Below are 26,095 nucleotides of genomic sequence, written 5' to 3'. Positions count from 1 at the left end.
CATGCAGTGGTTGCACTCAACCCTTGAGTCACAGCCCAAACTGGAAATCTCCTGGATTGCCACACGTCCTACTTATGGGCTAACCTGGTCCTGCCAACTCCTTCACTTGGTCCATGTGAGTGTGATAAGCACGGGGAGCTGTTCCCTTGCCAACACCTGCTGTGCGAAGCAGGAGCAGACAGAGAATTCATTTGCCTTCAAGTTCTGTCCAGGCCAGTTTTGAAATAAGCTGAAAAACAAACCCGGATGCTAGGAAGACCAAGGAGAGAGGACAATACATTGGAGACACTGGATTGACTGATACCAATGTGGTTCTGGCATCAGCAAAAATAAAGTATCCTTCTCCCCAGCCCGTGTAGGGAAGGTGCTGACTTTCCTTTGCTAACCTTTAATGCCAAAGTTTGGTGGTCTAGTGATTCTTGCCTGCATTGTATGAGGCAGCAGCTGGCCAGGGATAAGCTCAGAAAGTTAGCATTGACCAGCAGCTTGTCTCTTCCAGTCCACTCACTGCAGAGGCAAGGCTGGTTCTGTAACCCAGATCCAATATAAATGATGAAAGATTTGTGCTGCTTCCTTTCCATCAGCTCTGGGTGCAGGAGCTGAGCGCAACCCCCAGCCCCATCCTGCACACGCATTCCCACCCTAATCCTCACCTTCACGTTGCTGCTGCTGCAGAATGGGAGGTGGCTGAGGGATGCTCTGAGCGATGGGAGTGATGGAGGTGGTTGGATACACAGCTGTATTCCAAGGAGACAGAACAGTTTACCTGAGGATCTTATCAGCCGCACAAGGGCTCAAGGAAGACAAGGGAAGCTGGTACCTGCATACTGCTGAACTCCTGTAAAGGCTGGGTGCAAAGTCTCTGCTACCGAGGGACTCTGGGCTGCAAAGAAGAACATAATCAGACACACAGCTAAGGGAATCTCTCAGCCATAGGCTCCAGTGAATCTCAGTTTCTCTCTGGAAGGGGGCTAGAATCATAGAATCATAGGTTGGAAAAGACCTCCAAGATCATCTGGTCCAGTTGTCTCCCTACCACCAATATTACCCACCAAACCACATTCCTAAGCACCACATCCAACCTTTCCTTAAACACCCCCAGGGACCATGACTCTACTACCTCCCTGGGCAACCCATTCCAATGCCTGACCACTTTTTCTGAGAAAAAAATTCTCCTAATTTCCAACCTGATCTCCCCTGGCGCAACTTGAAGCTATTCCCTCTTATCATATCACTAGTTATCTGCAAGAAGAAGCTGACCCCCAGCTCCCCACAACTTCCTTCCAGGTAGTTACTTTCAGGTAGAAAACGTGTTTGGTGTGGGAATCCAGAAAAAAGAAGCTAACTGCAGTTGCAAAGGTCTCTGGATGTTTTCTTCCTGTGCTCCATACCTGAGTATGGTACAAAGCCATTGGTGTAAACCGTTTCCAAGGTTGGGTGGCCACTTGCGAATGGTACCACACTAGTAAATCCATTTGAAATGGGTGCCACCAGTCCGGGCACACCTGTTGTTCCCAGGAGAGGAGGTGAATGCAGCCCTGCAGAGCAAGAAAGGAGATACCATGTGAGACAAGGTCCCGCAAAGCCTGTGCTCCCTCATATCTGCCTGTCAAGACTGCTGTGTATGAAGCTCTTACTTCTAGTTGGCACTTGCAGGTGTCAGATAATAGCACTGGAGCTTTCACAAAATTCGAGGCAGCACTGGTAAGAAGAGTGTGTACAGCATTGCTAGTTCTGGCTGCTGTCAGAGCTTTGGGTTACAACACTTTTAATCCAGGTTTGTATAGCAGCTAGAGTGCTACAGCCCTGTTCTTGACAGGTGTTCAAACCCAATGTGCATTACGACTGATATTGTTATTGGGGATGATGATAACGAGTAACAGCACTGCTGTACTCAGTCAGGTGCGATCCTGGGAACTTGGTCATTCTTTACTATAATATACTGAAGGGACCAACTGTTCCAGAGAAGAATGTAAGCTAAACACATAAGGCTGTCAGGGAGGGTGCAGGAAGTTGTGCAGAATTAAGTACTACCACCTGCAGCGGCTCACTGTTAGAAAATAAGGGGACTAATGCAGAGGCTGATCCCAGAAGACTGTGGTAACTTTTTACCTGCGTGAGCACTATGCTTAGTGCTGGAGCAGTGGGCTTAGCAGTAGACAAAGGTCTTGCTGCGTCCTGGCCCACGCCAGGCCTCACCTGATGTCTGTGCAATAGGAGTGGCTGGCAGCCCGTTGAGACTGACGGCACCAATCTGCTGGATGTGGCACGGGGAAAAGGCGACGCCGGGACTCAGGTAGCTGCCGTGGGAGGTGGAGAGGACGGTCGTCTGCTGCTGCATCAGCTGCAAAGCAGGGCCACGGGCCGTCAAAGCCCTGCGCAGCCAGGGCCAGGCACCACTCCGGGCCTCGGGTCACCCTGGGCCTCGCGCGCTTGGGGCCAGCTGGCCGCTGGGCTCCCGCTGTGTGCCCCAGAGCTGCCCACATCCCAGCGGGCCCTGGCAGTACCAGCCGCCTTGCAGCCCTTGGAGCCCCGTGACGACCAGGTGCAGCCCCAGGCCAGCACTCCTCAGCCAGCAGCCGGGGGCAGTGTCACGCAGCAAGGCGCAGGGAAGGTGATGGGGCCCTCCCTGCTCAGGGAGCTCTACAGTAAGGAGAGACAGGGAAGGGGCGCTCAGCCCCCTCTCTCAGCACTGCCTCTTTTCCTGGGGCTGTGCCAAGTGTTAAATAACCCAAGGGACTCAAGAAGCGTAGCCCAAACCCCTCTCCTTTTGCCCAGCTTCTCCAACGGGCTGTGAGACACGGCACCCATTCTGGTAGATGCACAACCCAATGTCTGCCCAGGTCACGCAGGACGTGTGATTCCCTAAGCTTGGCAGCCTGCACCTGGGACTGGAGGCTGGCTGCTCTTCTGGGTCCCGTAACACAGCTGACCGTGCAGAGGTGTGTGCTGCAAAAGAAGGGGACTAAGTTTGGGCATGGGGATAGGAGGAAGACAAGAAAAGTCCTTCTTGTCCTGTTTGGCCACGAACTACTGCCATGGGGCATAAGATTAAATCAGACTATTTGCAGGGTGCGGCAGCAACAAAGATTATCTTCTGGATGCAAAATGATCTAGCCCCCTTTATAAGCCCTGTCTTCACTGTCAGGCAAGATGAGCTGGGGATGCATAGGTGCAATGCTCTGGAAACTACTGTTCCACAGAAGGAGCTGGGGTGGCACATAGCAAAAACAAGAAAAACACAAATCATCTTTATGTTAACTACAAGTGTATCACACTGCCTCCTTTGCAACATTAATCTACCACACTCATGTAACCTGCCACCTCTACAAGTGGCTGAGTCTGCCAGCCTGATTCAGGTCTCAGCTGGAAGACCTGGTAACTGACAAGTTCACATCTAGCTGAACCTTCCCTTCATTTCCTCCATACCACAGTTATTACTGGTGCAGGAAAAAAAAAAAAAAAAAAAAAAAAAAAGGAAAAAAAAGAGTAATTGCCTAGTTCCATGTCATTGCTGTCTCTCTATGTTGACACAAGCAAAGCAGCTGGGGTGGAACTGGCTGCACAGGGTGGCACAGGTTCGGGGGAGAGCCCTGTAGTGCCTCCTCCTGCCTGGGGGGTTGAAGCAGCCACCCAAGCTCACCATGCAGCAGTCTCTGCACTGACAGCAAAGGGGTTCACTACCACTTGCCCCCAGAAAGCAGGTGCCCTGGAATCATTTAATCTGTTAGCATCCATGTTGTCTTTGGAGTGATTCCCCCGGAGCAGGACTGAACTCACATTACTGGGAACCACTGACCTGGAGCCACAGCAAAACGCGATCTTCCTGAGCGCGTTGAAGTCCTGCTAAAGAAGGCATCCCTTTGACAAACAGCCTGCACATATTCCTAGTCCTATCTTTACACTTTCTCCATTTAAGCACGCAGAAACCAATGCATTTCTTACCTACTAGATTAATATTGATTTTTTTTTTCTCATTAATGCCTGGTCTTTGCCAGGTTCTAGCTGGAACAAGACCTGCAATCAAATGCAAATGCACCAAACTAGCATGCTGAAATAGTTTTCATTATATGAATCAAATTACTTTAATGAACCATAATAACCATAAAAAGGTGTGTGTGTGTAAACAAACTATGTTTTGTGTTTAGAACTAACTGATTTATGAACTACAAGAAATATTCAACCACTATATACAGTTCGTAAATTGCACTAACTGCTTCTTCAGGCCTCTTCTGTATTGACTTTTTTTTCAGTTTCCCAACTGATTTCATCTGAACTAATCACTGAATTCAACTTGTTGAGTAAACTGAAGGAAATATTCACTTTTCACTTGTAGAAGAGACACCTGGGATCAAATCTGGTTCTAGCATTTAAACAAACTGTTTTCAGCTGCTTAGCCAGTCCTATTGCCCAGATAAAGATGCAAATTTTTCTTTAAAATTCTATCAGCTAACATGCACTGTTTGCCTATTTTTTAATTACTCTTATTTGAAAATCAGAATAACTTTAGACCTGAGCCTGGGATGACACTTGCGAAGAAACAATCAGGTGTGAAGTCAGTGCCTTCGAAAGAAGGGGAGAGAACCCAAACCAGTGGAAAGTAAAATGTAAAGGAAGAAAGGTATTGAAAGAGTGGAAGGCTGAGTCCTGAATAAAGAATGAAGGCAAAACAGTCACAGAACAGGAAGGTCGGTAAAGAAGCAGAGACAAGGCAACAAATTCACAGACACAACTGAGGAGAAAGAAGATGCAGAGAAGCAAGCAGCACAGCTGAGGACCGACTCTGTTGTCATCAGCAGGCTTTTCTGAAGATTGGAGGACATTTAAAAGCTGAGTCCAGAAGACCTTGCTGCTTTCCCACCTTACACAGTGTGGGCCATAAGATAAAAAAGTACTTTCTGCCATTAATCTCAGCATGCAGCCCATTCCCGCCTCCTTCACCACCACACCATGCACAAGTCAGCACCACCTCCGTGATGCCAGAAGATACACCAGAATGTTCATGCCAGAGCTGTCCCACAGCTGAGCAGACATACAACCTTGGATGTGTGATGTAGATGGTTTGTGGACATCAGAGCCAGATAGAAAAGACTGGCCCTGGCAAGAGACAGCAGTGTCCATTCGGAGAGGGCTCTCCCCTCCAACCAATTTATCTGCTGGCAGCCTTGGTGCTCGGCATGGTATAACCATACTCAGCCCCATTTCACAAGAAGAATCAAACAGTCTCTGCTAGACAACAGGGAAACAAATCCAGTAGCCACTGAAGCCACAGGTGAAAGATGTGTCCACGTATATGTGGGAAGATATTTATTTGTCACCCAGGAAAACAGTAGCAGCACCGACTGTCTTTGACACAAGCATCTCTCATACCTTGAGCAATTTCTGAGCCCCTTTGCATGGGCTTTATACCTGGTAGCAGAGAGACTTAATTGATGGTCACCAATACCTGAAAGATGCTCCACCACAGCTGATCAGGGACTTGTTGACTTTGGGACCTACCTCAAACATCAGTGGAAATCCCTACCATCACCACAAGGCATTGAGGTTCCCAAACTGAGATTCAACGAAAAGTCAGTCTTGCCAGAGAAGAAGTCAGACAGCTGCAACACCTCTGACCCTCTGCTCACCACCGCCCCCTCTCCAGCATTGTGCAAACACCACAGTCATGCTAGCCGAGAGAGAAAACCCTGGGAGCCAAGCACAGCACTAGGGGAAGATTAGGGCCCTTCTGAGAATTTCAGCAGAGAAGGAAATGCTTGAGGTTGTGCCCAGGGCTCTCGTGGTTCCTCAAAAGTGAAAGTGAGACACACATTTGTGCCATGGACCCTGAAAAGTTTACAAGTTGGCAGGCTGCCCTGTCTGGCAGACACCACCCAGGAATCATGCCTCTGAGCTGTCCACAAAACAAGACAGGACACTGGATCAGGCTCAACCTGTTCCCAGACACCTCCGCCAGTCTACACCACATCAGAGAAACACAGCCTCATTTTAAGAAGGTTCCACATCTCTCCTGTCACCCCTTCCAGGCTGTGCTGCTGACTGAGAGACTGAAGCCAGGAACAACTCTCGGTGCTGGGAAGCTTTCACACATTTGTTCTAGAGATCTGCCTGTGGTCTCCCAGCCCAGGTATGGTGTTGCCCCACAGCCAAGAGGGCAGCCTTCCCCCCCACACACACGCGTGATACTCACAGCCTGCGCATAGGCGCTGTATGGGCTGAACGGCAAGGTGAGAGATGGAGTGAATATCCCCAGCTGCCCCACCATTTGCTGCATACGACGGAGGGTCCTCTCCTTATCTGTGTCAGCAAACTTCACCACTAGACTGGAGGAGGCGCCCTAGGCACAGAGAGAGACAGAGAAAGGAGGCAGGGGGAGAGGAGGCTGGGGGACAGCCAGAGTCAGCAGTCAGACAAAGTGGGACGGGGCATAGCAGGCAGCAGAGAGGAGTGGGAAGAGGAGCAGAAGAGCAAATATTGGAGTGAAAGTGCTCAGGAGCTGCCTGGAACCTGCGCCACACCCTTCCCCATCCATCCATCCATCCATGCAACCTTCCCTGTCCCACCCTTCCCCTCACACACAACTTTGCACAGCTGCAGCTTGCAGACATCCCTGGCTGCCTTCACTGTGAGCTTGGTTGGACAGGTAGAGCAGTTCCCAGCAGCTGAAAACAGCCCTGCTGCAGCAATGCACTGTTCTGTCCACACATTGCTCCAATCCTGGTTAGAGATTCATAGGATCACAGAATATCCTGAGTTGGAAGACACCCACAAGGATAATCGAGTCCAACTCCTGGGTCTGCAGGGGACCACCCAAAAATCGGACCACGTGTCTGAGAGCATTGTCCAAAACACTTCTTGACCCCCAGCAGGCTTGGTGCTGTGACCACTGCCCTGGGGAGCCTGTTCCAGTGCCCAACCGCCCTCTCGGTGAAAAACCTTTTTCTGATATCCAACCTGAATTGTGAGAGACAACTGCAGCTCTGCGTGCATGAGAGGGCACAGCTGTGGTTACACAATCCCATGCTATGCACAAGGCATTCCCACCTACTCCCAGCCTATCTCCTCCAACACCTACGTGGGAGAAGGCCAGGGAGTGTGCTCAGCACTGAAGTCCTGACTTCACACTGCTGAAGCGCTAGGTTGTACCTTGCTCTGATCTGAACTACTCTGGGTAGCTGTTTCCAAGACAGATTCATGGCTTGGTCCTTGGCTCTCTTTTATTTAGCCTTTACAGATAAAAGTACTGTCACCACCAGTCTGGGCAAACATAGACACACACCAGCCCAGGAGACAGGATGGTTCCCAAAGGCAAGAGCACAGATGTGCACACATGCACCCAGCCCCCACAACCGTATGAGCTGCAAACTGCAGTTGAACCTGTCATAGTTGTGGACAAACGGAGTTCCCTGCAACAGGGCGATGGGAAGGAGAATTAGGAAGCAGGTAGGTACCCTGGCCTCATACTCACGGGCATTGTCTGGCTGCCATGGAGTGCGTGGATTGCTGCCTGAGCCTCTGTATGAGATGAGAACTTTACAAAAGCACAGCCTGGAAAGGGACAGAAAGAGCACAGGAAACGCAGTGATGGGACTGCTGTGACAGTGCCCTCTGCATAGCCACACAAGAGACAGTATCCGAGTCTCAGGCAGGGCAAAGGAAAGCCACCCTGAGAAAGTGGGGAACAAAAGGATGACCAAGTACTCTATCCTGAAAGAAACAGGAAGGGTTTCAAATTGTTGTTTCAATGATGCACCCTAGAGATGATGCCACTATCTCCACCTCTGCCCCTGATTACCTCTTCCCCAAACTCTCTCTGTACTCCCTGTTGTGGGTACAAACATTTCAAACTGCAGACCCAGACTGAGCCAACGGGCTCACGAGCGATTCTGGTAACTCAGCTACTCACTGCTCTCTGCTTCCCCTCCTTTCATCTAGATCTCTGCCCATCTTCCCCAGTCTTTCCTTGCAGCAGACAGCTCTTCCTGCCTTTCTCCCTATGCCTGGCTGGATTACAGGTTCCCATAAAGATGTAGTGAGGGAAGAAGCGCCCCAGTGGAAAGGAGGCACTATTTGTGAGGCAGGTGAGCACTACCTGAAGAGCAGGGAGGAAGGGTACGACACCGAGGGGTTCACACCTTTGCTGTTACCATCAGGTCCACGCAGCACTGTACATTCATCAATGACCCCAAACGGTTCAAAGAGCCGGAGCACGTCATCCTCAGACTGCTGCTTATTTAACATGCCCACAAAGAGCTTCCTGTCCCCTAGGGGCAAACAGAAACATCAACCTTCTATGAGGCACACAGTCCAAAGCAGGGAAGCTAAAGCACAAAGCAGCCTCGTGTTGAAAACATGCCTGGGATGGAAATGTTTTGGTGTTGACTGAAATGCATCTCAGGCTAAGTCTGCTGGATCTTCCTGAGCTCCTCACACATGCAAAGGTTTCTGTGGCTTCCCCTGTCCTCCCCTCCCTGAAGAAAAGCAAAAGAGTAATAATTTCCTGTTCATCAGCCCTTTCCTTTGGATGATCCAGTGCAAATGGTAATAAGAAAAGCTGCCTGGGCAATTATACTTTTATTATACAATATCTGAAGCTCAAGAAGGTACCTCAGGAAATACAGCAGACCATCCCAGGCAGGCTGAACAAATACAGGACCCTTGGCTTCTGTTTCCCTATATCCAAGATCACCACTTCCACAGCTGCTACGTACCTAAGCATCTTCACTTTAATTTGCTCTTCCCAGCCCCAGTCTAACCAGTGTGTCTCCCCAGCTGTCCTCTAAGACATGGAATAAATGAGTCCCTGTTTGTCTCAAAACAGGATCAGCCGAATGCAAGACAGTCAGGTGAGAGTCAACAAACAGCTCCATGTTTCCCACCTACCCCCCTCTAAAGGCATTTTGTACCCAGGTCACACTGGGGAGCCAGGGGAGAGGCTGGCCAACACATCCAAGACTTGTGCGCAGGGTCTTTCTGGGTTCTTCCACCAGAAGGGAGCAGCGATGATTATGATTTTGTTGGGACTGGCAAATGTGGAGGCGGCATGCAGGGCTTTCTCCCCCCATCCATCAGTCCACACAGGGGCCCATCACACAGCCTGATGCCATTCATTCAAGCACAAACACACCAGCGGCTGGGGCAACATCCTCCACAGATTGTTGGGAACAGCTATTAAAATAGCACAGCATTAAAATCTCAGCCCCACTGCCAGCCCGATTTATACTTTTGCAAGATGGTTGTGTCAACTTAAGAGTTAACATTATCCCACTGCTTCAGACATGCACAGGGAGACATAACCCACAGGAGTGAACATGTCAGGATGCAGCTTGGGAGGAGCAGTGAGGGAGGATTCCTTATTGTTAGCGACAGGATCGGAGGGGCTGGCTTCAAACAAAACCAATGTAATGTGACACATGTCAGGGAAAATAGCAAGGAAACCGTTATCTGTTTGAGTGCAATGACCTGAAAAACAACAGGTCTTGAAGCTACAACACTAGAGCAGGCTGCAGGGGTGGTGGTGTGGCCAAACATCACACTGCAGGGAAAGCCCCAGCTCAGAGCACGACTCCCTCCCAGGTGCATGAGCACGCTGCCTTCCCGCTCCCCTCCCACGCCACGCACTTGGGAAGACGTGCAAGAAGTGTCCACGTGTCATTGCCTCCTTGCAGAAAAGCACGTGCATGTGCACAATGTTCACGGACAAGCACATGGGAATGGAAGGCTCATGCATGGGGCAGGAACATGCCTGCACACGGACCCACGCCCAGCAAATACACTCATAGAGAGACCTCCTCAGCAAGCAGAATGGCTGTGCAGACAGATGCACTCTTCCACCATGCAGACAGCACAGCAAACCACTTTCATGGCTGCAACATCCTGCTGAACCCAAGCACAAGCTCATGCAGGCACAGTACTCCTCTGGGCACTAGATACACATGCAACACAGATGCCACTTGGATCCACTGTGGGTAAAGGGCTGAGTCTAAGGCTCTTATGCAGTCCTGAACACATACTCAGGATTTATATCACTGGAAGTGGCTGAAATATATGGTCCAGTGTATTGTTAAAAGGCCAAATTACCCAGCTTCCCATTTTCGTAATTCCCTGAATAACTAAACCTGTGGGAATTTCATCACCTTCTATTTTTCTTCCTATTCTTTCTACATTCCTCCCTACACCTGCATAGCAGTGGTTGCATTTTGGAGCAGTTCAGTTGATCGAGTCCATCCACTATTTAGTACTCTGGCAACACCCAGGCACAGGAGCTAATAGACCAGGTGCCATACAGCTGAATTAGCAATACAACAGCATCTGCCCCCACGCAAGGGTCAGATACATGGTTCTAGTTTTGGCTGATGACTAAGTTGGTGCAAACACCTGACAGTTACCACAGTCACACAAAGCTTAAGACTCCACCAAGCAGCAGTTTAACGGATGCAAGAGACCACAGCTTTGCAAGGGAGGCACTGAACAAAAAGGAACCTCACCAACTTGTAATCCAGACAACATTAAACCATGAACTGCTGTTTTCTCCTTCAGAGGGCCTTGAAATTTCCAGGACAATTCTTGTGGTTTCATCCTCATACCGTTTCTGTCACACCAAAAGCATTTTTCTTAAGCCTGTACTTTGAGAAAGATCCGCTGAAATAGCATAACCTGGTCTCAGTCCTTGCAGCTTTGCTGCAAGTCTTCTGTTGTTTGATAGAGCTTGCTGAGAGAATGCTTTGGAAGTCCTGTTTTTATTTGGGTATTTCAGCTTTTCTTTTTTTTGAGTTTGGAAGAAAAAAAATACCAGCTTTTCTGCCTATGCAGAACAGCTTAAAACCATGATTAAAAAAAAAAAAAAAAAAGAAACACATCCGTTGGTTTTGAATCTCTTCTGAATGCTCTGAATGGCAATATTAGAAGGGGGTGGAATCACTGACAATATAAGAGAAGGCTTTTCTTCACCGTTATTCTCATTTCATACAGCCTAGTTCTAGATCGCATGTAGGGAAAGAATCCAGACTTGTGCCCCTAGGAAGTAGTGATGGGACCTGCTAATGGGCTCCTCTGCTGCTGAATCTCATCGATGTATTGGAACCCAACGACCCTTCCAGTGCCCTCTTGCTCTGGGCAGCTTCCAAGCAGGGCCACTCCCCTACCAATGACCAAGCTGCCTCATCTCTGCAACTGGGGTGAAATCCTGTAAGCTCTCTCACCTGATGTTTGCTGCCATCACTCCCAGTGATGTAGATCCCAAATCAGCTGTCATCCTTAAGTGACAGCGGTGGTCACTGGCTCCCCAGCAGGGACTCTGGCAGCACTGCAAGAATTTCACTACCCGACTTGTAACAACAGCACACCCTCCTCCCGTAATTTGTCCTCCATTTCTCTCCAGATCTTGTTTTTCACCTTCTGATTGGCAATTTCCCATGCTGTCCAGCAAGCAGGAAAATTGTCTCTGATCCCTGGCTGTTGAGTTCCCATGGAAACGTGCTCAGCGCAGGCAGGCAGCAGCAGGAGGCGGGCAAGTGCAGAGCAGGTCGGGATGATGATACCATGGGAACAGCCAAGGGGTTAAGGCTGAATGCTTCAGCCACGAGAGGGAGGGCATGCAAGCACTGGCCACTGCTCCTGTTTAAACCCAGCGGATTTGTGCCATCTGGCCAGCAGCAGTCGGCAGCAAGGACCAGGGAGAGGGAGGCAGCCCGCTCAAGCAGTTGGTTGTGGATGGGGTGGGTCCTGCAGCAAATCTCCTCGGGTATGCAGCGAGCTTTCTGTACTAATGCAGTGCTAATGGGCTTGGGCTAGCTGTCAGATCAACTCAGTGCAGCGGAGTGCTCCAGGTCTCACAAGAAGCTCAGACAAGCTCCTCTGCCCCCTCACTCCATCTCTTCTTGGCCCTCTAGAGTTCACATCAGAGGCAGAAGAGAAAGGAGGAAGGAGTTGACAAAGCCTGTACGAGAATGACAGGTCCTCCTCTGAATTCATGCAGGCGGCATCTTTTTCCTAGCAAATTCCTTCTGCAGGGTGTAGTAACACTGAGCATCGAGATATCCCCACAACAACCTTTCCAGGGCTTGGCCACAACTGCCACTTCGGCACAAGGAATACCATCCCTTAGATCAGGAGACAAATGATGGTGCTCCAATGTCATGTACTTAATTCAGCGTGCTTCATTTGAGAGGTGTGAGCCCCTGGAGAGGATAAAGGAAGTTCCTTTCAAGGGTAATGCAGAGCAGAGCTTCATAGATGCATACAGCCATTCCGTTGTCCAAGTAGTTCTGCCCTGCCCCAGTCTTTCTTTTACCTCCTGCCAGCATGGTTACAGGGAATGGCTCTTTCCAAATCTGCAAACTTCCTCAGCCACTTCTCTGACAAGAGGAGCATCACAACGGAAACCTTTGGAAATAGCAACCTGATTTAGACAAATGTAGAATGCTGTCTTGATGCTGCTTCCACCACACGGAGAACTCCATTTTTTTGTTGTTGTGGATCCTGCAGGAACCACTGTCTTCTGAGCCCTGCAATGAAACTGGAACGAAGCAAGGCACATGGGCTGGAGGGAGGCAGGTGTTCAGACTCCAAAGGGCTGCTTTTCCCTATAATAAGCCCCCCATCTGTCTGCATGGTTTTCCAGACACGAGTTCTCTTGGATATGCAGCCTCTAAGAAGCAATCCAGGAGCCAAAGCTGGGCTCCGCTCTGTTGCTGGGAAGCAGAGTCGATGCCCTGACACCTGCAGTCATCACAGACTGTGGCACTTTCCATAAGCTTAGAGATTTCAGAGCCCACTGAATTTACCAAAAGCATGCCTCCCTGTCCTGTCTCCCTGTGTTCACCCATGCATTTTTTTTTGCTCTGCTACTCCTCTCCTCCAGCCTACCACAGCATGGCTGGCAAACAACAACTGCTGTGATTCCAGAAGTGGATACATTTTTGTGGTGAGCAAAGGAAACGAGATTTCTGTCACGTGCAAGGTGTGTGCCCTCTGGGATGAAATTTGCTAAGGCAATGGCACACTCCAGCTGTGAGAAAGCTAGCAGGAAACAGCGCCTTGGCTACCATCTTTCCCTTTACCCTTTTAACCTGGAGACTGCTGTTTTTCTGTCCCTAAAAGGTTCAGTGCCCAGAGGGTCAGCAGTTTGGGGATGTCATCCATCATGCACTGCCTGCAAGAACAATCTGAGGCACCACAATGACTCTCAGCTTCTCTGGTAGAGCAGATTTCAGTACTTTGGCTGCATCTGACTAGGATTTCACATGAAAGAATACCAGCTTTAATAGGCCACAGCCTAGTTGAGTCATGGGTGGCTCCAGCGGCAGAGCTTCACCAGTATGATTGCAGGTTATGACCTGCTGAAGAGTCATGCATTTTCCTAGTCCCTCCTGCTTCCCTAACAAAATCCTCAGCTTATAAACATGCGCTTCTGTGCTGGCATTTCCAGATAGGAAGTTAGCTCCTCTTATCTCCATGGGCATTAGATGGCAAAGCTCAAGGCTGCCTTGGTTAGGCTCAGCCAAGTTTCTTGACGAAGTGTGAAGAGAAAGCTGAGCAGGAATGCAAAGTCCAAGCATTTCAGAAGCCAAAGTATAATGGGGTTTGATAGGAAAAAGCTATGCTAAAGGTAGCAGCTCTGCAGAGGTAAGACGTGCGTTCAGAGCACAGCAGGGCATTCCAGGGCCAAGCTGTCTCATTTCCACACGTAGCCATTAGCCCAGCTAATTACCAGCCCTGTCAACAGGCAGGCAGTGGCAATGGATGCAGCACAGGAGCTGCCCATCTGCCTTTCTCTAAGCTGTAGGACGCACAGGCCTCAGCACAAAAGTCTCCCAGAGACAGGTCCAGGGTTCCCTGGTAAATCCACATCAATAGCTGCATCCCAGAACTGGGGTCAGACACAAGGTGGAAGTTACTGGGAATGGGGACAGAAATGAAGACCTGGGAAAATGAAGACTGCTGCCTCTCAAATGACAGTAAGACAGACAGACAGACTTCCCAACGCTTCACTAAGAATGGCTGTTTCTGAGATTCCCACTTGGGAAAACAGCGATCCCTATGGAGATGGGGAGCAAAGGGAGAGTTTGGTCAAAGAAGACCATTTTTTCTCCTACCACGAAAAACCTCAGCAGGATGAAAACAGGAAGAAAGCCTTTTTGAATGAGAAGCAAGCAATGCTGAAAAAATGGTAAACTCTTCTTTGTTGCCTTTTACTTGAAAGACAAAAAAATTGCCACTTTTGCACCAATTTTGTGGGAAGGGGAAAAGAAATCTTTCTTTTTGGCATGGTGAAATAGAAACACATTTTTTGAAGTTAATGTATACTTTTTGCCCAACTCTGCTAGATTAGGCGGCATCTGAAATACTTTGCGGCGAATGTTGCTAATAATATAATAATAAAAATTAATTCAAAAATAACTAAGGTTTTTGTTTGTTTGCTTGTTTTTCCTCCCTTAGAAATAAAGCTCATCTTGCTGTAGGGAAAGCAAAAAATAATTGGCAGACTAAGATCATCTTACTCATGCTGTATAGTGGCCTTTCACTAGAGAACTGATCAAAGGATGCTGATTGAGCTACTTGTAGAATAATGGGACATGAGCTGCAAGGAACAGAATGAAACACTTGTTATCATTATTACTGGATCCGTTACTGTTCTATACTTCTGTCTGTGTCCCACAGACACAGACAGGTGCACAGCCCTGTCCAGAGGACGTCACTGGACTTCACACATGCACCAAGCCCCAGCACCCCCACCCCACCCCTGCAGCAGATCCATGCAGGGGCTGCCCTTGGGAGGGAAGGCCAGAGCAAGGACAGGATGACGGACTGGGGAATCTGCAGGAAAGTGCCGGACTACAGGACAGGGCATCACTCATATTAGGCTGGACTGGAAAGTGTCAACAATCAGAGTCAGTTCCTCTGCCTGCTGTGTTGCTGTGCTGCAGCGGGCAGCCTGGGGGGAAGAGCTCACTGCGTGCTGGCTCTCTGGGGCACCACAGCATTTTCGGCATCCAAAAGCCGTGTAAGCAAGGAAGCCCAGACAGCACTAAGCAGTTCCTCTCAGAGGCAGCAGATTTTATCTACGGGGTCTTTCCCACGTCGCTGTCATGGAAACATTTCCTGTCTGAAAATGCTCAGAGAAATGTGCAGCAGTGCTCTGTGTGTGTGTCTGCATCCCTTACTAACAACTTCTGAATCTGTTGACCTGTTTCAGCTCTCTTTCACAAAGGAGAAAGGCATCAGAGATGTTAAGTTCCAACACGTTTTGTGACACTAAGCAGAGCTGTGTATAAAAGAGAAGCCATAGCTCTTTTCAAAAGAAACATATCCATAGGTGCAATGGCCGGGATTTTCAGCATAGACAAAGGGAATAAAAATGGCCAGTTTTCAGTAGAAGTCAGATGTCTAATCCCTCAAGTAAGTATGAAAACCTACAGATTCTATTTGGAAAAAATGATCTGACTTAAACAGGTAAACATTTTTTTAAAGGAGGATCACACAGACATAAATACACATGTTTGTATACAATATTACAAAATATGTTTCTGCTGGTGCAATAAACCAAAGTCACTACAAGCTGCTTGGAAATGACACCTGAAAATCCAAAAAAAAGTATTCCAAATCTAAACACAGCATGCAGGATATGCTGCCCTACAGGAACAAAGAGACTCAGAAACATTCTCCCCACTAAGAAACTGCTTTCAGAGGCAGTGCCAACAGCACAAGGAATGGAGAGGCAGATGCAGGAATGAAAGAAGGGGAAAAGAAACGTACCAGTAAGACGAGGAAAAGCAGCAAAATGAGTTCATGTATTTGGGAAGAGCTGGAGCTGCAAACCTTCTCCACCTGAAGGAGGCATCTGAGCTGCTGTAAGCTCCCCATTACTTTAAGAAAGATTCTCCAGTTCTCAGTCTTCCAGCTCTGCACTATTCAGTATATGCTGCTCTAAACAAGCTGGCCCCCTGCAGGCTGCCAGCACCTCCATCTCAGGCTTAAACTCAGGATCCTTTTCCTTCAGAGACATTTCCACATGCTATTTTTTGCAACAGCATTTGGACCATGGCAGTGTCATGGGGGCCGCTGCAATACTGAGAGTGGAGGGGCTGAGAAAGTCCAACAGTGATGGGGCAGGCAGAGGGGTGAGCTGCAGATAGGAGAATCAGCCACAGAGCACCAAAGCTGAACAAGTTAAACAGCCAGCACAGCTGCACTGATCTGGCTTTTATTGGGCTGAAACCCAATAAAAGCAAGAAAGGAAATAACAGGAAACCTCTTCCCAACTGCTTACACCTTCAAGGACTCCATGCCACACACAAATGTGCATGCCTGCTTCAGCAACCCCCTGGGGCAGACAGTGCCAGGCTAACAGCACCCCCCAAGGACTGGGAAGAGCGGTCAGCCACGCTACGGCCCGTACAGCTTGGGGTGTTCTCAGCTGCCCGCTGAGCCAAGCTGAAAAGTCCTCACTAAAGCCTTTTCCTCGCCTCTCCCTCCCATCCACCCCCCAAATCCCTGACACATACAAACATCCATTCATACAGAATGCTGAAGGGGAAGGCCAGGTCAGGACTCTGTCTCTCTGCTTCATCCCCCTCACAACCACAAAGCCACCAAAGGAGAAACAAGGAGAGATGACAACTACCTCCACGGCTCTCGCTGTCTGCAGGTTTCACCTGAATCGGGCGTGCCATCTGCAATGAAAAAGAAATGCAGAGGGTTAGAGTTTGGCCCATCTGCCCGGCACACGGTGCTGATGACACTGGTGCCAGGGCTCCCCTTTTTGCCTGCTCTGTGGGATAGGAGAGTATCAGAAGGGAACAACGGCATTGTGATGGCAACCAGAACCCTTGGCAAATGGACCAGGTAGATTTCAGATATCTCACAAGGAAACCAGGCACTTCTCCCTGCTCAGCTGATGGCCTGCAGGGAACAGCTCTCCTAGAGATGTCCACCATGCACAAACCTCCATTTCCTCCAGACACAGCTAATGGCAAAGAAAGGACTCCAATGAAGCAGGTCATCATCATGAGACTGGGGCCTGCAGGATGGTTAGGGTGGCCTCAGGTCGGACCGTGCCTGGAAGCTCTTGCGATGCCTGCTCTGACTCAGTGCAGGCATGGTCACCTCACCTAATTGAGCCACTCACTTTCTTAGCAGGAAGGAACAAAGAATGCCTCTGAACAGCAAGCTGGCATGCTATATTTCCCCCTCCCCAGCCCTCCTGCCTCTGTGCCCCAGGCCGGCTCTAAAGAAAGGCAGTGCTGCTCTCCAGCTGTGTCTCCTGACCACAGAGGGAATGTTATGGTTGAAAGTGACAAAAGATCCTTACATATGGTTGTGGAGAACAGCCGCTTACCTCTCTTGCACCCATTAGTGTCATCAGCAATAATCCAACCATAAGCAACGAGCCAGAGCAAGCCCACCTGATATAAGCCCTCTCCAGGTAAAACAGACGGACGCTTCTACCCAGGAGCAGCTGGATTAAGTAACTCACAGCTTTAACTGACTGAACTGCAAAGCAGGGCAAAACTTGTCAGCTAGATGGTATGGTACTGTCTCTTCCCAGAAAGGGAAGCGACAAACCGTAGCCTCTTCCACAGGCTAGCAAGATCTACCTGAGCCAGAAGTCCTCCAAGGAACAGTGTACAAAGCAGATTTCCACATTCACAGCTCATCTCATGCCATGCCTCTATCAGCATCATTCACAAAGGCTGACAGTGACTTGAACCAGCAACACTCAGAATACCAAAATAATCAGGAGTATAGCAGGCTAGACCTGCAAAGAAGTTGCAGGTCCAGCAATACTCTGCCCTCTCTCTTAGGAAACACCCTCTGGAAAAACAGCAACAACAGAACAGAAAAATGAAAACAAGCCATAAGTAACAAACTGAAATGTGATTAGAAGCCGACACACAAAAAGTGCACTACTGTGAGGCTCCAGGGGGTGGCTGAGCCAGACCTGCCAGGAAACCGAGGTAGGGACGATATCCACAGCAGCTGGAGGCAACCTGTCAAGTAACTCAGCAGCTTACAGGTGATGCCAGCCAGCAGGTAATGGGCTGCTGTGCACAGCTGCCAAAGCCTGACTGCTGGGCATGGCAGAGCCTGGGGATGTTAGCTGGCTTCCCCTGACCGGTGGATCTCAGGCAGGATGAGGAGCCCAAGCTGGGATCAACCCCAAGTTACCCTGCCCCAGCCCCATGGAGCGATATGGGGCTGCAGGGGCTGCCTGGCAGTACCCAGAAGAAAGGCCAAGCTGCCACCACGCTGCACCCTGGCAGAGAGCAGCGCTGACTTCAGCCCCATTTCGCAGGATGTGCTGTGTCAGCCAGGAAAGAAGGAGAGGCTGAGGGTACCCTTCCTGCTCGGGATCAACTGCATGGACCTGCAGAGCTCGCAACATCGTGCTGTGCTGCCAGGTGGCCCCAGCCAGTGCAGCTCTGGCACTCACCAGCCTCTGGGCTCTGCCTTTTTCAGCCTGTGAGCTGAACGGGATGCGAGGCAGATTTCAGGAAGTGGTGAGACCTGGCTGCAGAAACCCACAGAATTTGTCACTGAGATACAGTGGCCCTAATGGCCACTCACATCCTTTGGTTATAAGCCTGCACAAGACTTGGCCAGGGTGTTTGGGCAGCAGGCTGGGTGGGAGAGGGCCAGCAGCCCAGATGTGTGCTCCGGGAGGGCTCGGTGCAGAGCCAAGAGGAGTGGCTGGCCACCTCCCTCCTCACCACTCCCGCAGCTCTGAGAAGTAGCCTTGTCTCTACCCAGAAAGCAAAACCAGGATTAAGCTAAACAGATGGGGAAGGAGATGGAGGGGCAGACTCAGATCACATCTCCTGTGTGAAGCAAATCCATCTGGGGGGAGGAAAGGAGGGAGAGAGGGAGCAAGGGGTGCTGCTGAATCAAGAACACAGCACCCCCACAAGAGCACAGGGGCAGCCGGGGCTGCCAACCTAGGGCAAGGATGCGGAAAGCATTGGGGTGGGGAGATGGGGGGCTTGGTACCTGGGGACAGCTCGCCCATCCCCTCCCCCAAAAGGGCCATCACTCCAATTCCTGCACCTTGGGTAAAAGAGCTGTTGTCATAGCGACGGTTATTCACCACATGGAGCCTGACATTTGTGGTTGCCTTGGAAACCAGCTCTTGGGGCATTCCCTCTGCTTTGCAGAAAAGAGACATTTCAGTAAGATCTCTGGGGAGGGGGCCCCTCCACCCATCTGTCCACCCCTTCCCTTCCCTGCCCCCTGCCTGTGCCCAGGGCTGGCCCTGAGGGGTCACAGGCAGGCAGCAGGGCCCCGCCACAACGGCTGCAAGGCAGCAGAGGCTACTGAAGCGCAGGTTTGCACCAGTGCCAGCCTGGGAGCAGTGTCTGCATGTGGCGACCCAAGGCAGCGCAGCAGCCTAGGGAGAGAGCAAGCACACAGCCTGACCCGCACCCTGCAGGCTGATCCGTGCCCCTGCGCTGCGGCCACAGCCCCTCTCTTGACTACGTGACCAGCACCTCGGCAGGGTGCAGGAAGACTCGCCCGCTGCCCGCATCAGACCAAGCCCTCAGTTGCGGGAGGCATATTTCCAGAGACCTTGCAAGCTCCAGGGGCTGAGAACCAGTCACTGATCTGAAGTCTGGTCTCTGGGCTGTTCCTCATCTGCCCTGAAAGTTGTGGGTAGAGAGGAGAAAACAATAAATTTGTCCAGATGCTGAGGCTGGAGGAGAGTGGCAGGATTCCCTGTTGCTACCTGAAATGAGAAGTCTTCCAAAGGCAGGAGAGGGAGGCATGATCCTCCTTGCAGGGACTGGGGCACACAGAGGCTGCCACAAACAGGACACCACCACAGCTTTAATCCTTCTAAGTCCCATTTTGCCACTGAAGGTGAACCAAAATATCAAAGGCCTCTCAAGCCTCATGTGAGCCTACAAATGTAAAGGGAGTCCACAGCTGCTTTAGCTCGATAACACAGGTCACGAGGCCTTGAAGCATCTCTGTGGCACGCAAGACTTGGACAAAGAGCTCAGTGCTCTCCAGGGTCTCAATACACAGAAAGGATGGTCAAATGTTACCTCTTCCATTTGAGGAAGGAACCCAGGAACGGGACAGCAGGGAGGACATGCTTTTACTCTGAACAGCCAAACTCCCGAAGTGCAAATTCTTTTGTCCTCTAGTCATCATCTCACGCTGCGCAGTAATCAGAGACACCCGAGTCTAAGAAAGATGTATTTGTACAGGCCCAACTGGCTCCAGCGTCACAAACGGAGGCAGATTGTGCATGCTTCAAATCCCAAGTGCTAAACAGATGCACGTGCCCAGACATGCATGAATATAACCCCCAAGCACACATACGTGAACACATATGTGGCACATAGGAAGAACAAATGATTTATGAGGCTGTGCCTGCCTTGCAAGCTGAGCTTAATTTTTCTCGTTGAATTATTTAGTTGAGCATTATAATTTAACCTATTTGTTTATTTCTGAAGAATACTACATTACATTTAGCACACACTGTCAGGCGCGCGTGGGCCAGTTGCACCCCGAGTCCCTCTCCCCCACACCTTGCCTACCTGCTATTCAGGACAGACCAAGAGCTGTCAGCCCCGTGGTCTACTGGACCCATGGAAACTTCCTGGCCCACACGCAGCAAGAGACCCCCAGCGAGCCACACACAAGAGGGGGGCAAAGCACCCACTGCTCCCTTTGGCTTCTCCCTCACATTTGCCCCCCACCCAAGGTAGAGGCACCCCTTGCCATGCTCCCCCCAACAGCCCCTGCAGGGCAATGTCTGCCTGCACTGCTCTCCTCCTCACACACAAGCAGCCTTTGCAACTTGTGTGCTTCGGGGTTACTGGTGGGAAGCAACTAGATGGTCGTGTGGGGGCACAAAGCTACACTGAGCACAGAAGCCAGGCTTTTTGATGCTATGAAGCACAGCAACCGCATTTCCTACATAGCCCTCAGGGAGCAGGGATGAGAACCCTGCTGGAAAGAGAGCCACCGCAGCCCAGAGGAGCCCGGAGCTTCCCGGTGAAGCAGCAGCAATGGGTGCCCTTGCTGGAGTGTGTCCGGACCACATCCCACCCGACCCTTGGCATCTGGTCAGAAGAGAAATTGTGCTCCGTTTCAGCTTCCTCCCTCATTTCACAGAAATGCTTCCAGCCTTGTAGCACTCTTGGGAAAATTCCTCATCCTGCTGAGGTCAGAGGAAGCTTCCCTACTTATTTCACTGAGGCAGAAACGTGCCATTTCTCTCCCCCCTGCCTTGACCTCCCCAAAGCCCCCTCTGGGTTGTCTGGCTCCCCACATTTACAGCGACGCCCAGCATGAGCTGTCATCTCAGCAGTCTGGTAGCCACACTCCCCAAGGAGGAACAGTGATTGCTACCTCTTGCTATTCTAGCTTTCAGACTGCAAAAGCTGGAGAGAAGACAACCCCCACAGACGGCAGGGCAAGCCTCTCTATTAATTAGGAGTCAAGTGATGTAAGTGATGTAGAATAGCCCCCCAGGTGCAACGAGGAACCTCACATTGTTAAGTGGGTCAGAGGCAGAGCAGAGGAAACACACAATGCAGGCTGGCTCCTCTGGGACTTCAGGAACTAAAAGGCATCCAAGGCCATTGTCAGAATTAGGTCCTGACATCTTAGGCTTTGCAAGTTGTGGCCTCAGCCTTCACGAGCCAGTTAAAAATGCCCTGACTGACTGATCCAAACCAATTCTAGCGGTGCAGAGCAGACAAAGCTAAATGCTGATTTGCTCATTTGGACTCTGCATGTGGTTGGGAACACAAGCAGTGATGGACTGGTGCCAGTCTCAGTGCTCAAGTCTCCTGCTTGCATCTTCCAATGATGTCCTGATGTCTCAGTCCTACCCAGAAAGACCATCCTTCAGGGAGAAAGGTAAGTGGTCTCACGCAGAGCAACAAGCAGCTTTCCAGAACAACTGCAAAGGCTGTTTAAGATATTCACCACATCCAATTCCATTCTGAAGGGGACAAGGGTAATGATGAGGTGGAACAATCCAAAGTATGTGACGATGAAGGTCAATGCAGAAAATCTGTGGCTGAAACAAAATGCAATCTCCAGAGTCCAAATCACAAAGCTGCTGCCCATGTGGTTATGGCCTTGTGTTTTCAGATGAACAAGGAAGACCGCTGGATTTCACCCCACTACTTTATGCCACTTGTGCTTCTTTATTAGTAAGAGCTAGTAAACTCCAACCAATCTCACAAGCTTTTTGGGGGGTATTTTCCCTAACTGCAGCATGGAGGACAAATCAGGCTGAGCAGGAGAGCTATCTCCCCCTCCCTCTCAAAGCTGAGTGCATGCAGGAATCAGCCAGCAGCCACCTGAGCGTATGGGCCACAATACACATGGACAGGCTGCGTTACTTCTTGGGTTGTCTGCTGTGCTGTTCCTTCTCCCTTAACACAATTAGTCATCCTTGTTCCCACTCCAGCTAGTGCTGCTCTGGGAGCAAGGCAAGAAGCTTACTGCCGTGACTCAAAGCCTTTGGATCTTCTTGACAGTTCTATGGAAGTGACATTGATGCATTAGCATCAGACAACCAGAGCGGACACCAGCCCAGTATAGCAATTACAGCCCCTACCTCGTGCATGACTTTGGTAGACACATCAGTTCAGTCTCTCAGGAGCCCATGGTCAGTCTGTTCTCATAGGGCTCCTTCCTTGATGCTTCAGCGCACTGCACCAAGGAGGACATTAGATGATCATCCCTGTTGCCCTAATCTCTTCTTGTCACTTGGGATCAGTGTCACCGAAGGTCAAAGGACCTTTAAGGTGAGAAGAAAGTGCCAAATTCCTCAAATCCTTTTCTACAGGTGCTAGGACACCAAGAAAACAAACACTTGAAATACAATGCAGTCACTGGTCACAGACAATACAGGTTCACAAGGGTGAAGTCCCATTTAACTTATTTCTTTTTATGACAAGGTTACCCACCTAGCTGACCAAGATAAACCAGCTGATGTAATCTTTTTGGATTACAGCAAAGCTTTTGATAATATTTCTCAAAGTTTCGTTCTGGACAAAATGCCCAGCATACAGCTACATAAACACATAATGCGACCAGCGAACACTTGGCTGATGGGTTAGGCTCAAAGGGTTCTGGTAAATGGGGTTACATCAGGCTGATGGCCAGTCACTGGTGGGGTTCCACAGGACTCCATTTTAGGGGCAGTTCTCTTTAATGTTTTTATAAATGATCTAGATGTACATGTACACACACACACTCAAATGTATAGTAAGCAAGCAATGTAGGAATGGGTGCTGATCTTTAATTTCGTTATCCTTCCAACTCTGTAGGCTGCAGGAACCAATGTTTGTCTTGGCAGCTTGCTCTCCCTCTGCCTCTTCAGGGTACGTATTTCATAGGGCTGCTGCCTCGCTTCACTGTTAGTTCTCAGCCTCTTGAGGCAAATCCCTGACAGAGTAAACATTTGCATTTCCCTCTGCAGTGAATGGGCACTTCCACTGCTGCTTGCCCAGGGGCTTTGGCCCAGTGCCTTCATGTCTTGCCGCTGCCATTTCCATGAGACAGCCTTCACAAGTTCTCTGCACTGCCACCTTCTACTGATAAAGTTGCACAGCTCCCTAGTGAATTTACTGAAATTGTCTCTATGCCACCTGCAGTGGAAAAAGCTTCTACACCCTGCCCTGCCCAAGGGTTCAAACTGCAAAAGCCACCTCGAACAATAACTGAAGGCCAGCTCCAGCCCCCAGCCAAACGCTCAGGCCCCATACTCCACTTCTCAGCATGGATCCCAGCTTTGCCAGCTGCAATATCCCATAGTGTTCACATGAAGAAGCTATTTCAAAAATACCACTCCAGACTGGTTTGACACCAGGATTTGTGCAGAAGAGAAGGAAAGGGGAGAATGAGATGCTTTGACCTCTCTACCAAAACCCCTCCAGCTGCCCGCGTTCCCTTGTATGGTCACTCACTGTGGATCCTGACAGCCCATGGTGAGCTCTCATTGCTGGCAGCACAGCAGACAGCCTGCCCACAGGGATGCCCTCCACTCAGTTGCTGTCTCTGCATTAATCCTTATGCCCAACCATGTGAATTACTGCTGCTGCATCTCAACCCCTGGTGCATTCCCAGAGTCTCGCCTTGTTCTAACGCTGCTGCTGTCCGTAATTTTCCATTCCTGCGTCCCTGTATTCCCAAGTCCTCACTGCAACCATGAGTTCTCCCCACAGTGTAGCAATATCTGAGTACCCCCACTGCTGCTCTTAAACTGCCCACATTTCCAGCTTGGATCAATACCAATTTCTGCCACTTACTTGCCTACCTTTCAGCAAGCCCTTCTTTGTTCTGCATAGAAATAAAACTGTAACTGTATCTTGCCAGAAAAATTACCTTTTTTTTTTTTTTTAAATCCTCCCTCCCCTTCTCTCCCTCTATTCTTCTTTCCCTTCTTCAGGAGCAATTTTATGTAATTTGCAACTGTCTAGCTGCAAATGAAAAGAGACACAAAGCATTTCTGTGAAATATTGAAAAGCTGGCTGCTTTTCCCTCAAATTTCACTTAGCAAGAGGCTTTAACTTGGTGTGTGATCACTGCATGTCATTAATAACCTCTCCAGTTCCTTTCAGAACTCAGCAAAGTGAAGGTACAATCACGAATCAAAGGCATGGTTTATTGAGATATAATATCGTTTCACTGAGCTAGGGAGGAATGTGCCAGGGAGCAGTGAGAAGGTGAAACACTGCACTGCTAGGCTGGCTGGCAGCTGGAGAGGACAACAGATTTAGGAAGGAGCATGAGGGCTTGATTTTCTCTCTGCATTTCAGATCCAAAGAATTCGCCTCTGTTCAGCGTCCATGGGCTGTGTGTCTTTCCCCAGGCCCTGTAGACTTAGGCCACAAAGGAAGATGGTTTCTGTTTTGCTCCGCCGGCAGATCTCCCTCCATCTCTTTTGAGTCTTTGGAGAGAGTCAAACTGCTTTACTGGGACTGATTCAAACTTAACTGTGCAGTTCCCCAAGCCATCCTCAGGGAGCACAAAGCAGGACCTTTCCATGTGCACGATGCCAAGAGCACTCTGCAGGGCAGGGAGGCAGCTGCTGGGCAGGGAATTGGCTGTGAGGTTGGCACTGTGCACGGTGCACAGCATGGGTCGCTGCTCCTTGTAGCTTGTTGCGCCTACCAGCAGGGTTCTGGGCAAACCTGCCTTGCTGCACAGCACTCCTTTGGTGTGTGAACCCTTCAGGTTCACAAGTTGCTGGCCCCATCCAAGGGCCCACACCACGGTGTCTGGGAACAGGCTCCCTGTCTGCACAGCCAAGAGGCTGAGCATTCTTCCTGATCTCCCCAGCTGTCAGCACGGGCAGAGATCTTTAGCATCCTTTTAAACTCCTTAGCAAGGCTGGGTGATCAGACACTTCTGCTTATTCAGTGATGACAACCTTCACCTCTCTTTTCTAGGAAGCTCCATCATTCCTTCCCCAAGAAAAGAACTGCACGCATTTGTTACTTCGTAACTGGCCTGATGGCAATTCACCAGCTCTGACGGCAACACAGGTGTTTTGTACTCTGAACACAAGTTTCAGATAATGCAATACCCAGCTGACAGTCTTCTCGCTTTATGCCCTGAGTACACCAACACCTTACAAAAGGGGGGGTAAACTGGAAGCTACCTCAGGTCAAGCAACCCATGTCCATGCTAAAATCAACTCTACCCACATCAGGATGGACATCTGATTTATCCTGGTAGTAAGCATCTCTGAACAACCACTTAAATGACCAAAGAGAATCCTACCTTCTTGGTCACACAGGGAATTCCCAAAAGAGAAATTAAATGTGAAGTGGTATATTGTCAGCCTGAAAAAAGACAGATCCAAATACAGCACAGCTCATCTTCATCTTAATCATGAAGCTTAATTACAGCACATTACTCATTAACTGTCTAAAGACTCACATGTTTGAAAGCACTTAGCTAGCATACACCTCTTACCACTTGATAAGCGGTTTCTTACGTCTCCCATAACATAAAAAGCCTTTAGATCACCACATCCCAGATAAATGTGCTTTGCATTGCTGCTTTAAATACCACCCCATGCAGGACAAATAATAAAGAACATAGTGAAACACACAACTAATTC

At 49.7% G+C, this 26,095-nt stretch overlaps 1 protein-coding gene across 10 annotated transcripts in view; it reads right to left on the bottom strand.

The window, feature by feature from the left end:
• The window catches only part of CELF5 (CUGBP Elav-like family member 5), a 37,883-nt gene that overhangs the window by 3,714 nt on the left and 8,074 nt on the right, over positions 1-26,095 (bottom strand). For 6 of the 10 annotated variants that reach the window (XR_014686001.1, XR_014686002.1, XM_084499108.1 and 3 more), the window contains exons 3-10: positions 16,622-16,673; positions 8,136-8,264; positions 7,469-7,548; positions 6,191-6,337; positions 2,200-2,344; positions 1,392-1,538; positions 821-883; positions 654-737 (exon numbers count right to left, since the gene is read on the bottom strand). Coding sequence is in view for 8 of the 10 variants with exons in the window: in XM_084499108.1 (XP_084355234.1) it covers positions 654-737; positions 821-883; positions 1,392-1,538; positions 2,200-2,344; positions 6,191-6,337; positions 7,469-7,548; positions 8,136-8,264; positions 16,622-16,673 (847 nt within the window). In the remaining 2 variants the exon portion in view is untranslated. The remainder of the gene's footprint in view (positions 1-653; positions 738-820; positions 884-1,391; positions 1,539-2,199; positions 2,345-6,190; positions 6,338-7,468; positions 7,549-8,135; positions 8,265-16,621; positions 16,674-26,095) is intronic. The other 4 variants (XM_084499113.1, XM_084499114.1, XM_084499112.1 and 1 more) reach the window with 3 other exon arrangements.

This window comes from Aythya ferina (genome assembly GCF_964211825.1).
Source record: "Aythya ferina genome assembly, chromosome: 26".
Classification (NCBI taxonomy): Eukaryota; Metazoa; Chordata; class Aves; order Anseriformes; family Anatidae; genus Aythya; species Aythya ferina.
Note: the sequence above shows the minus strand (reverse complement) of the source record. Positions and strands in the feature narration are given on the sequence as shown.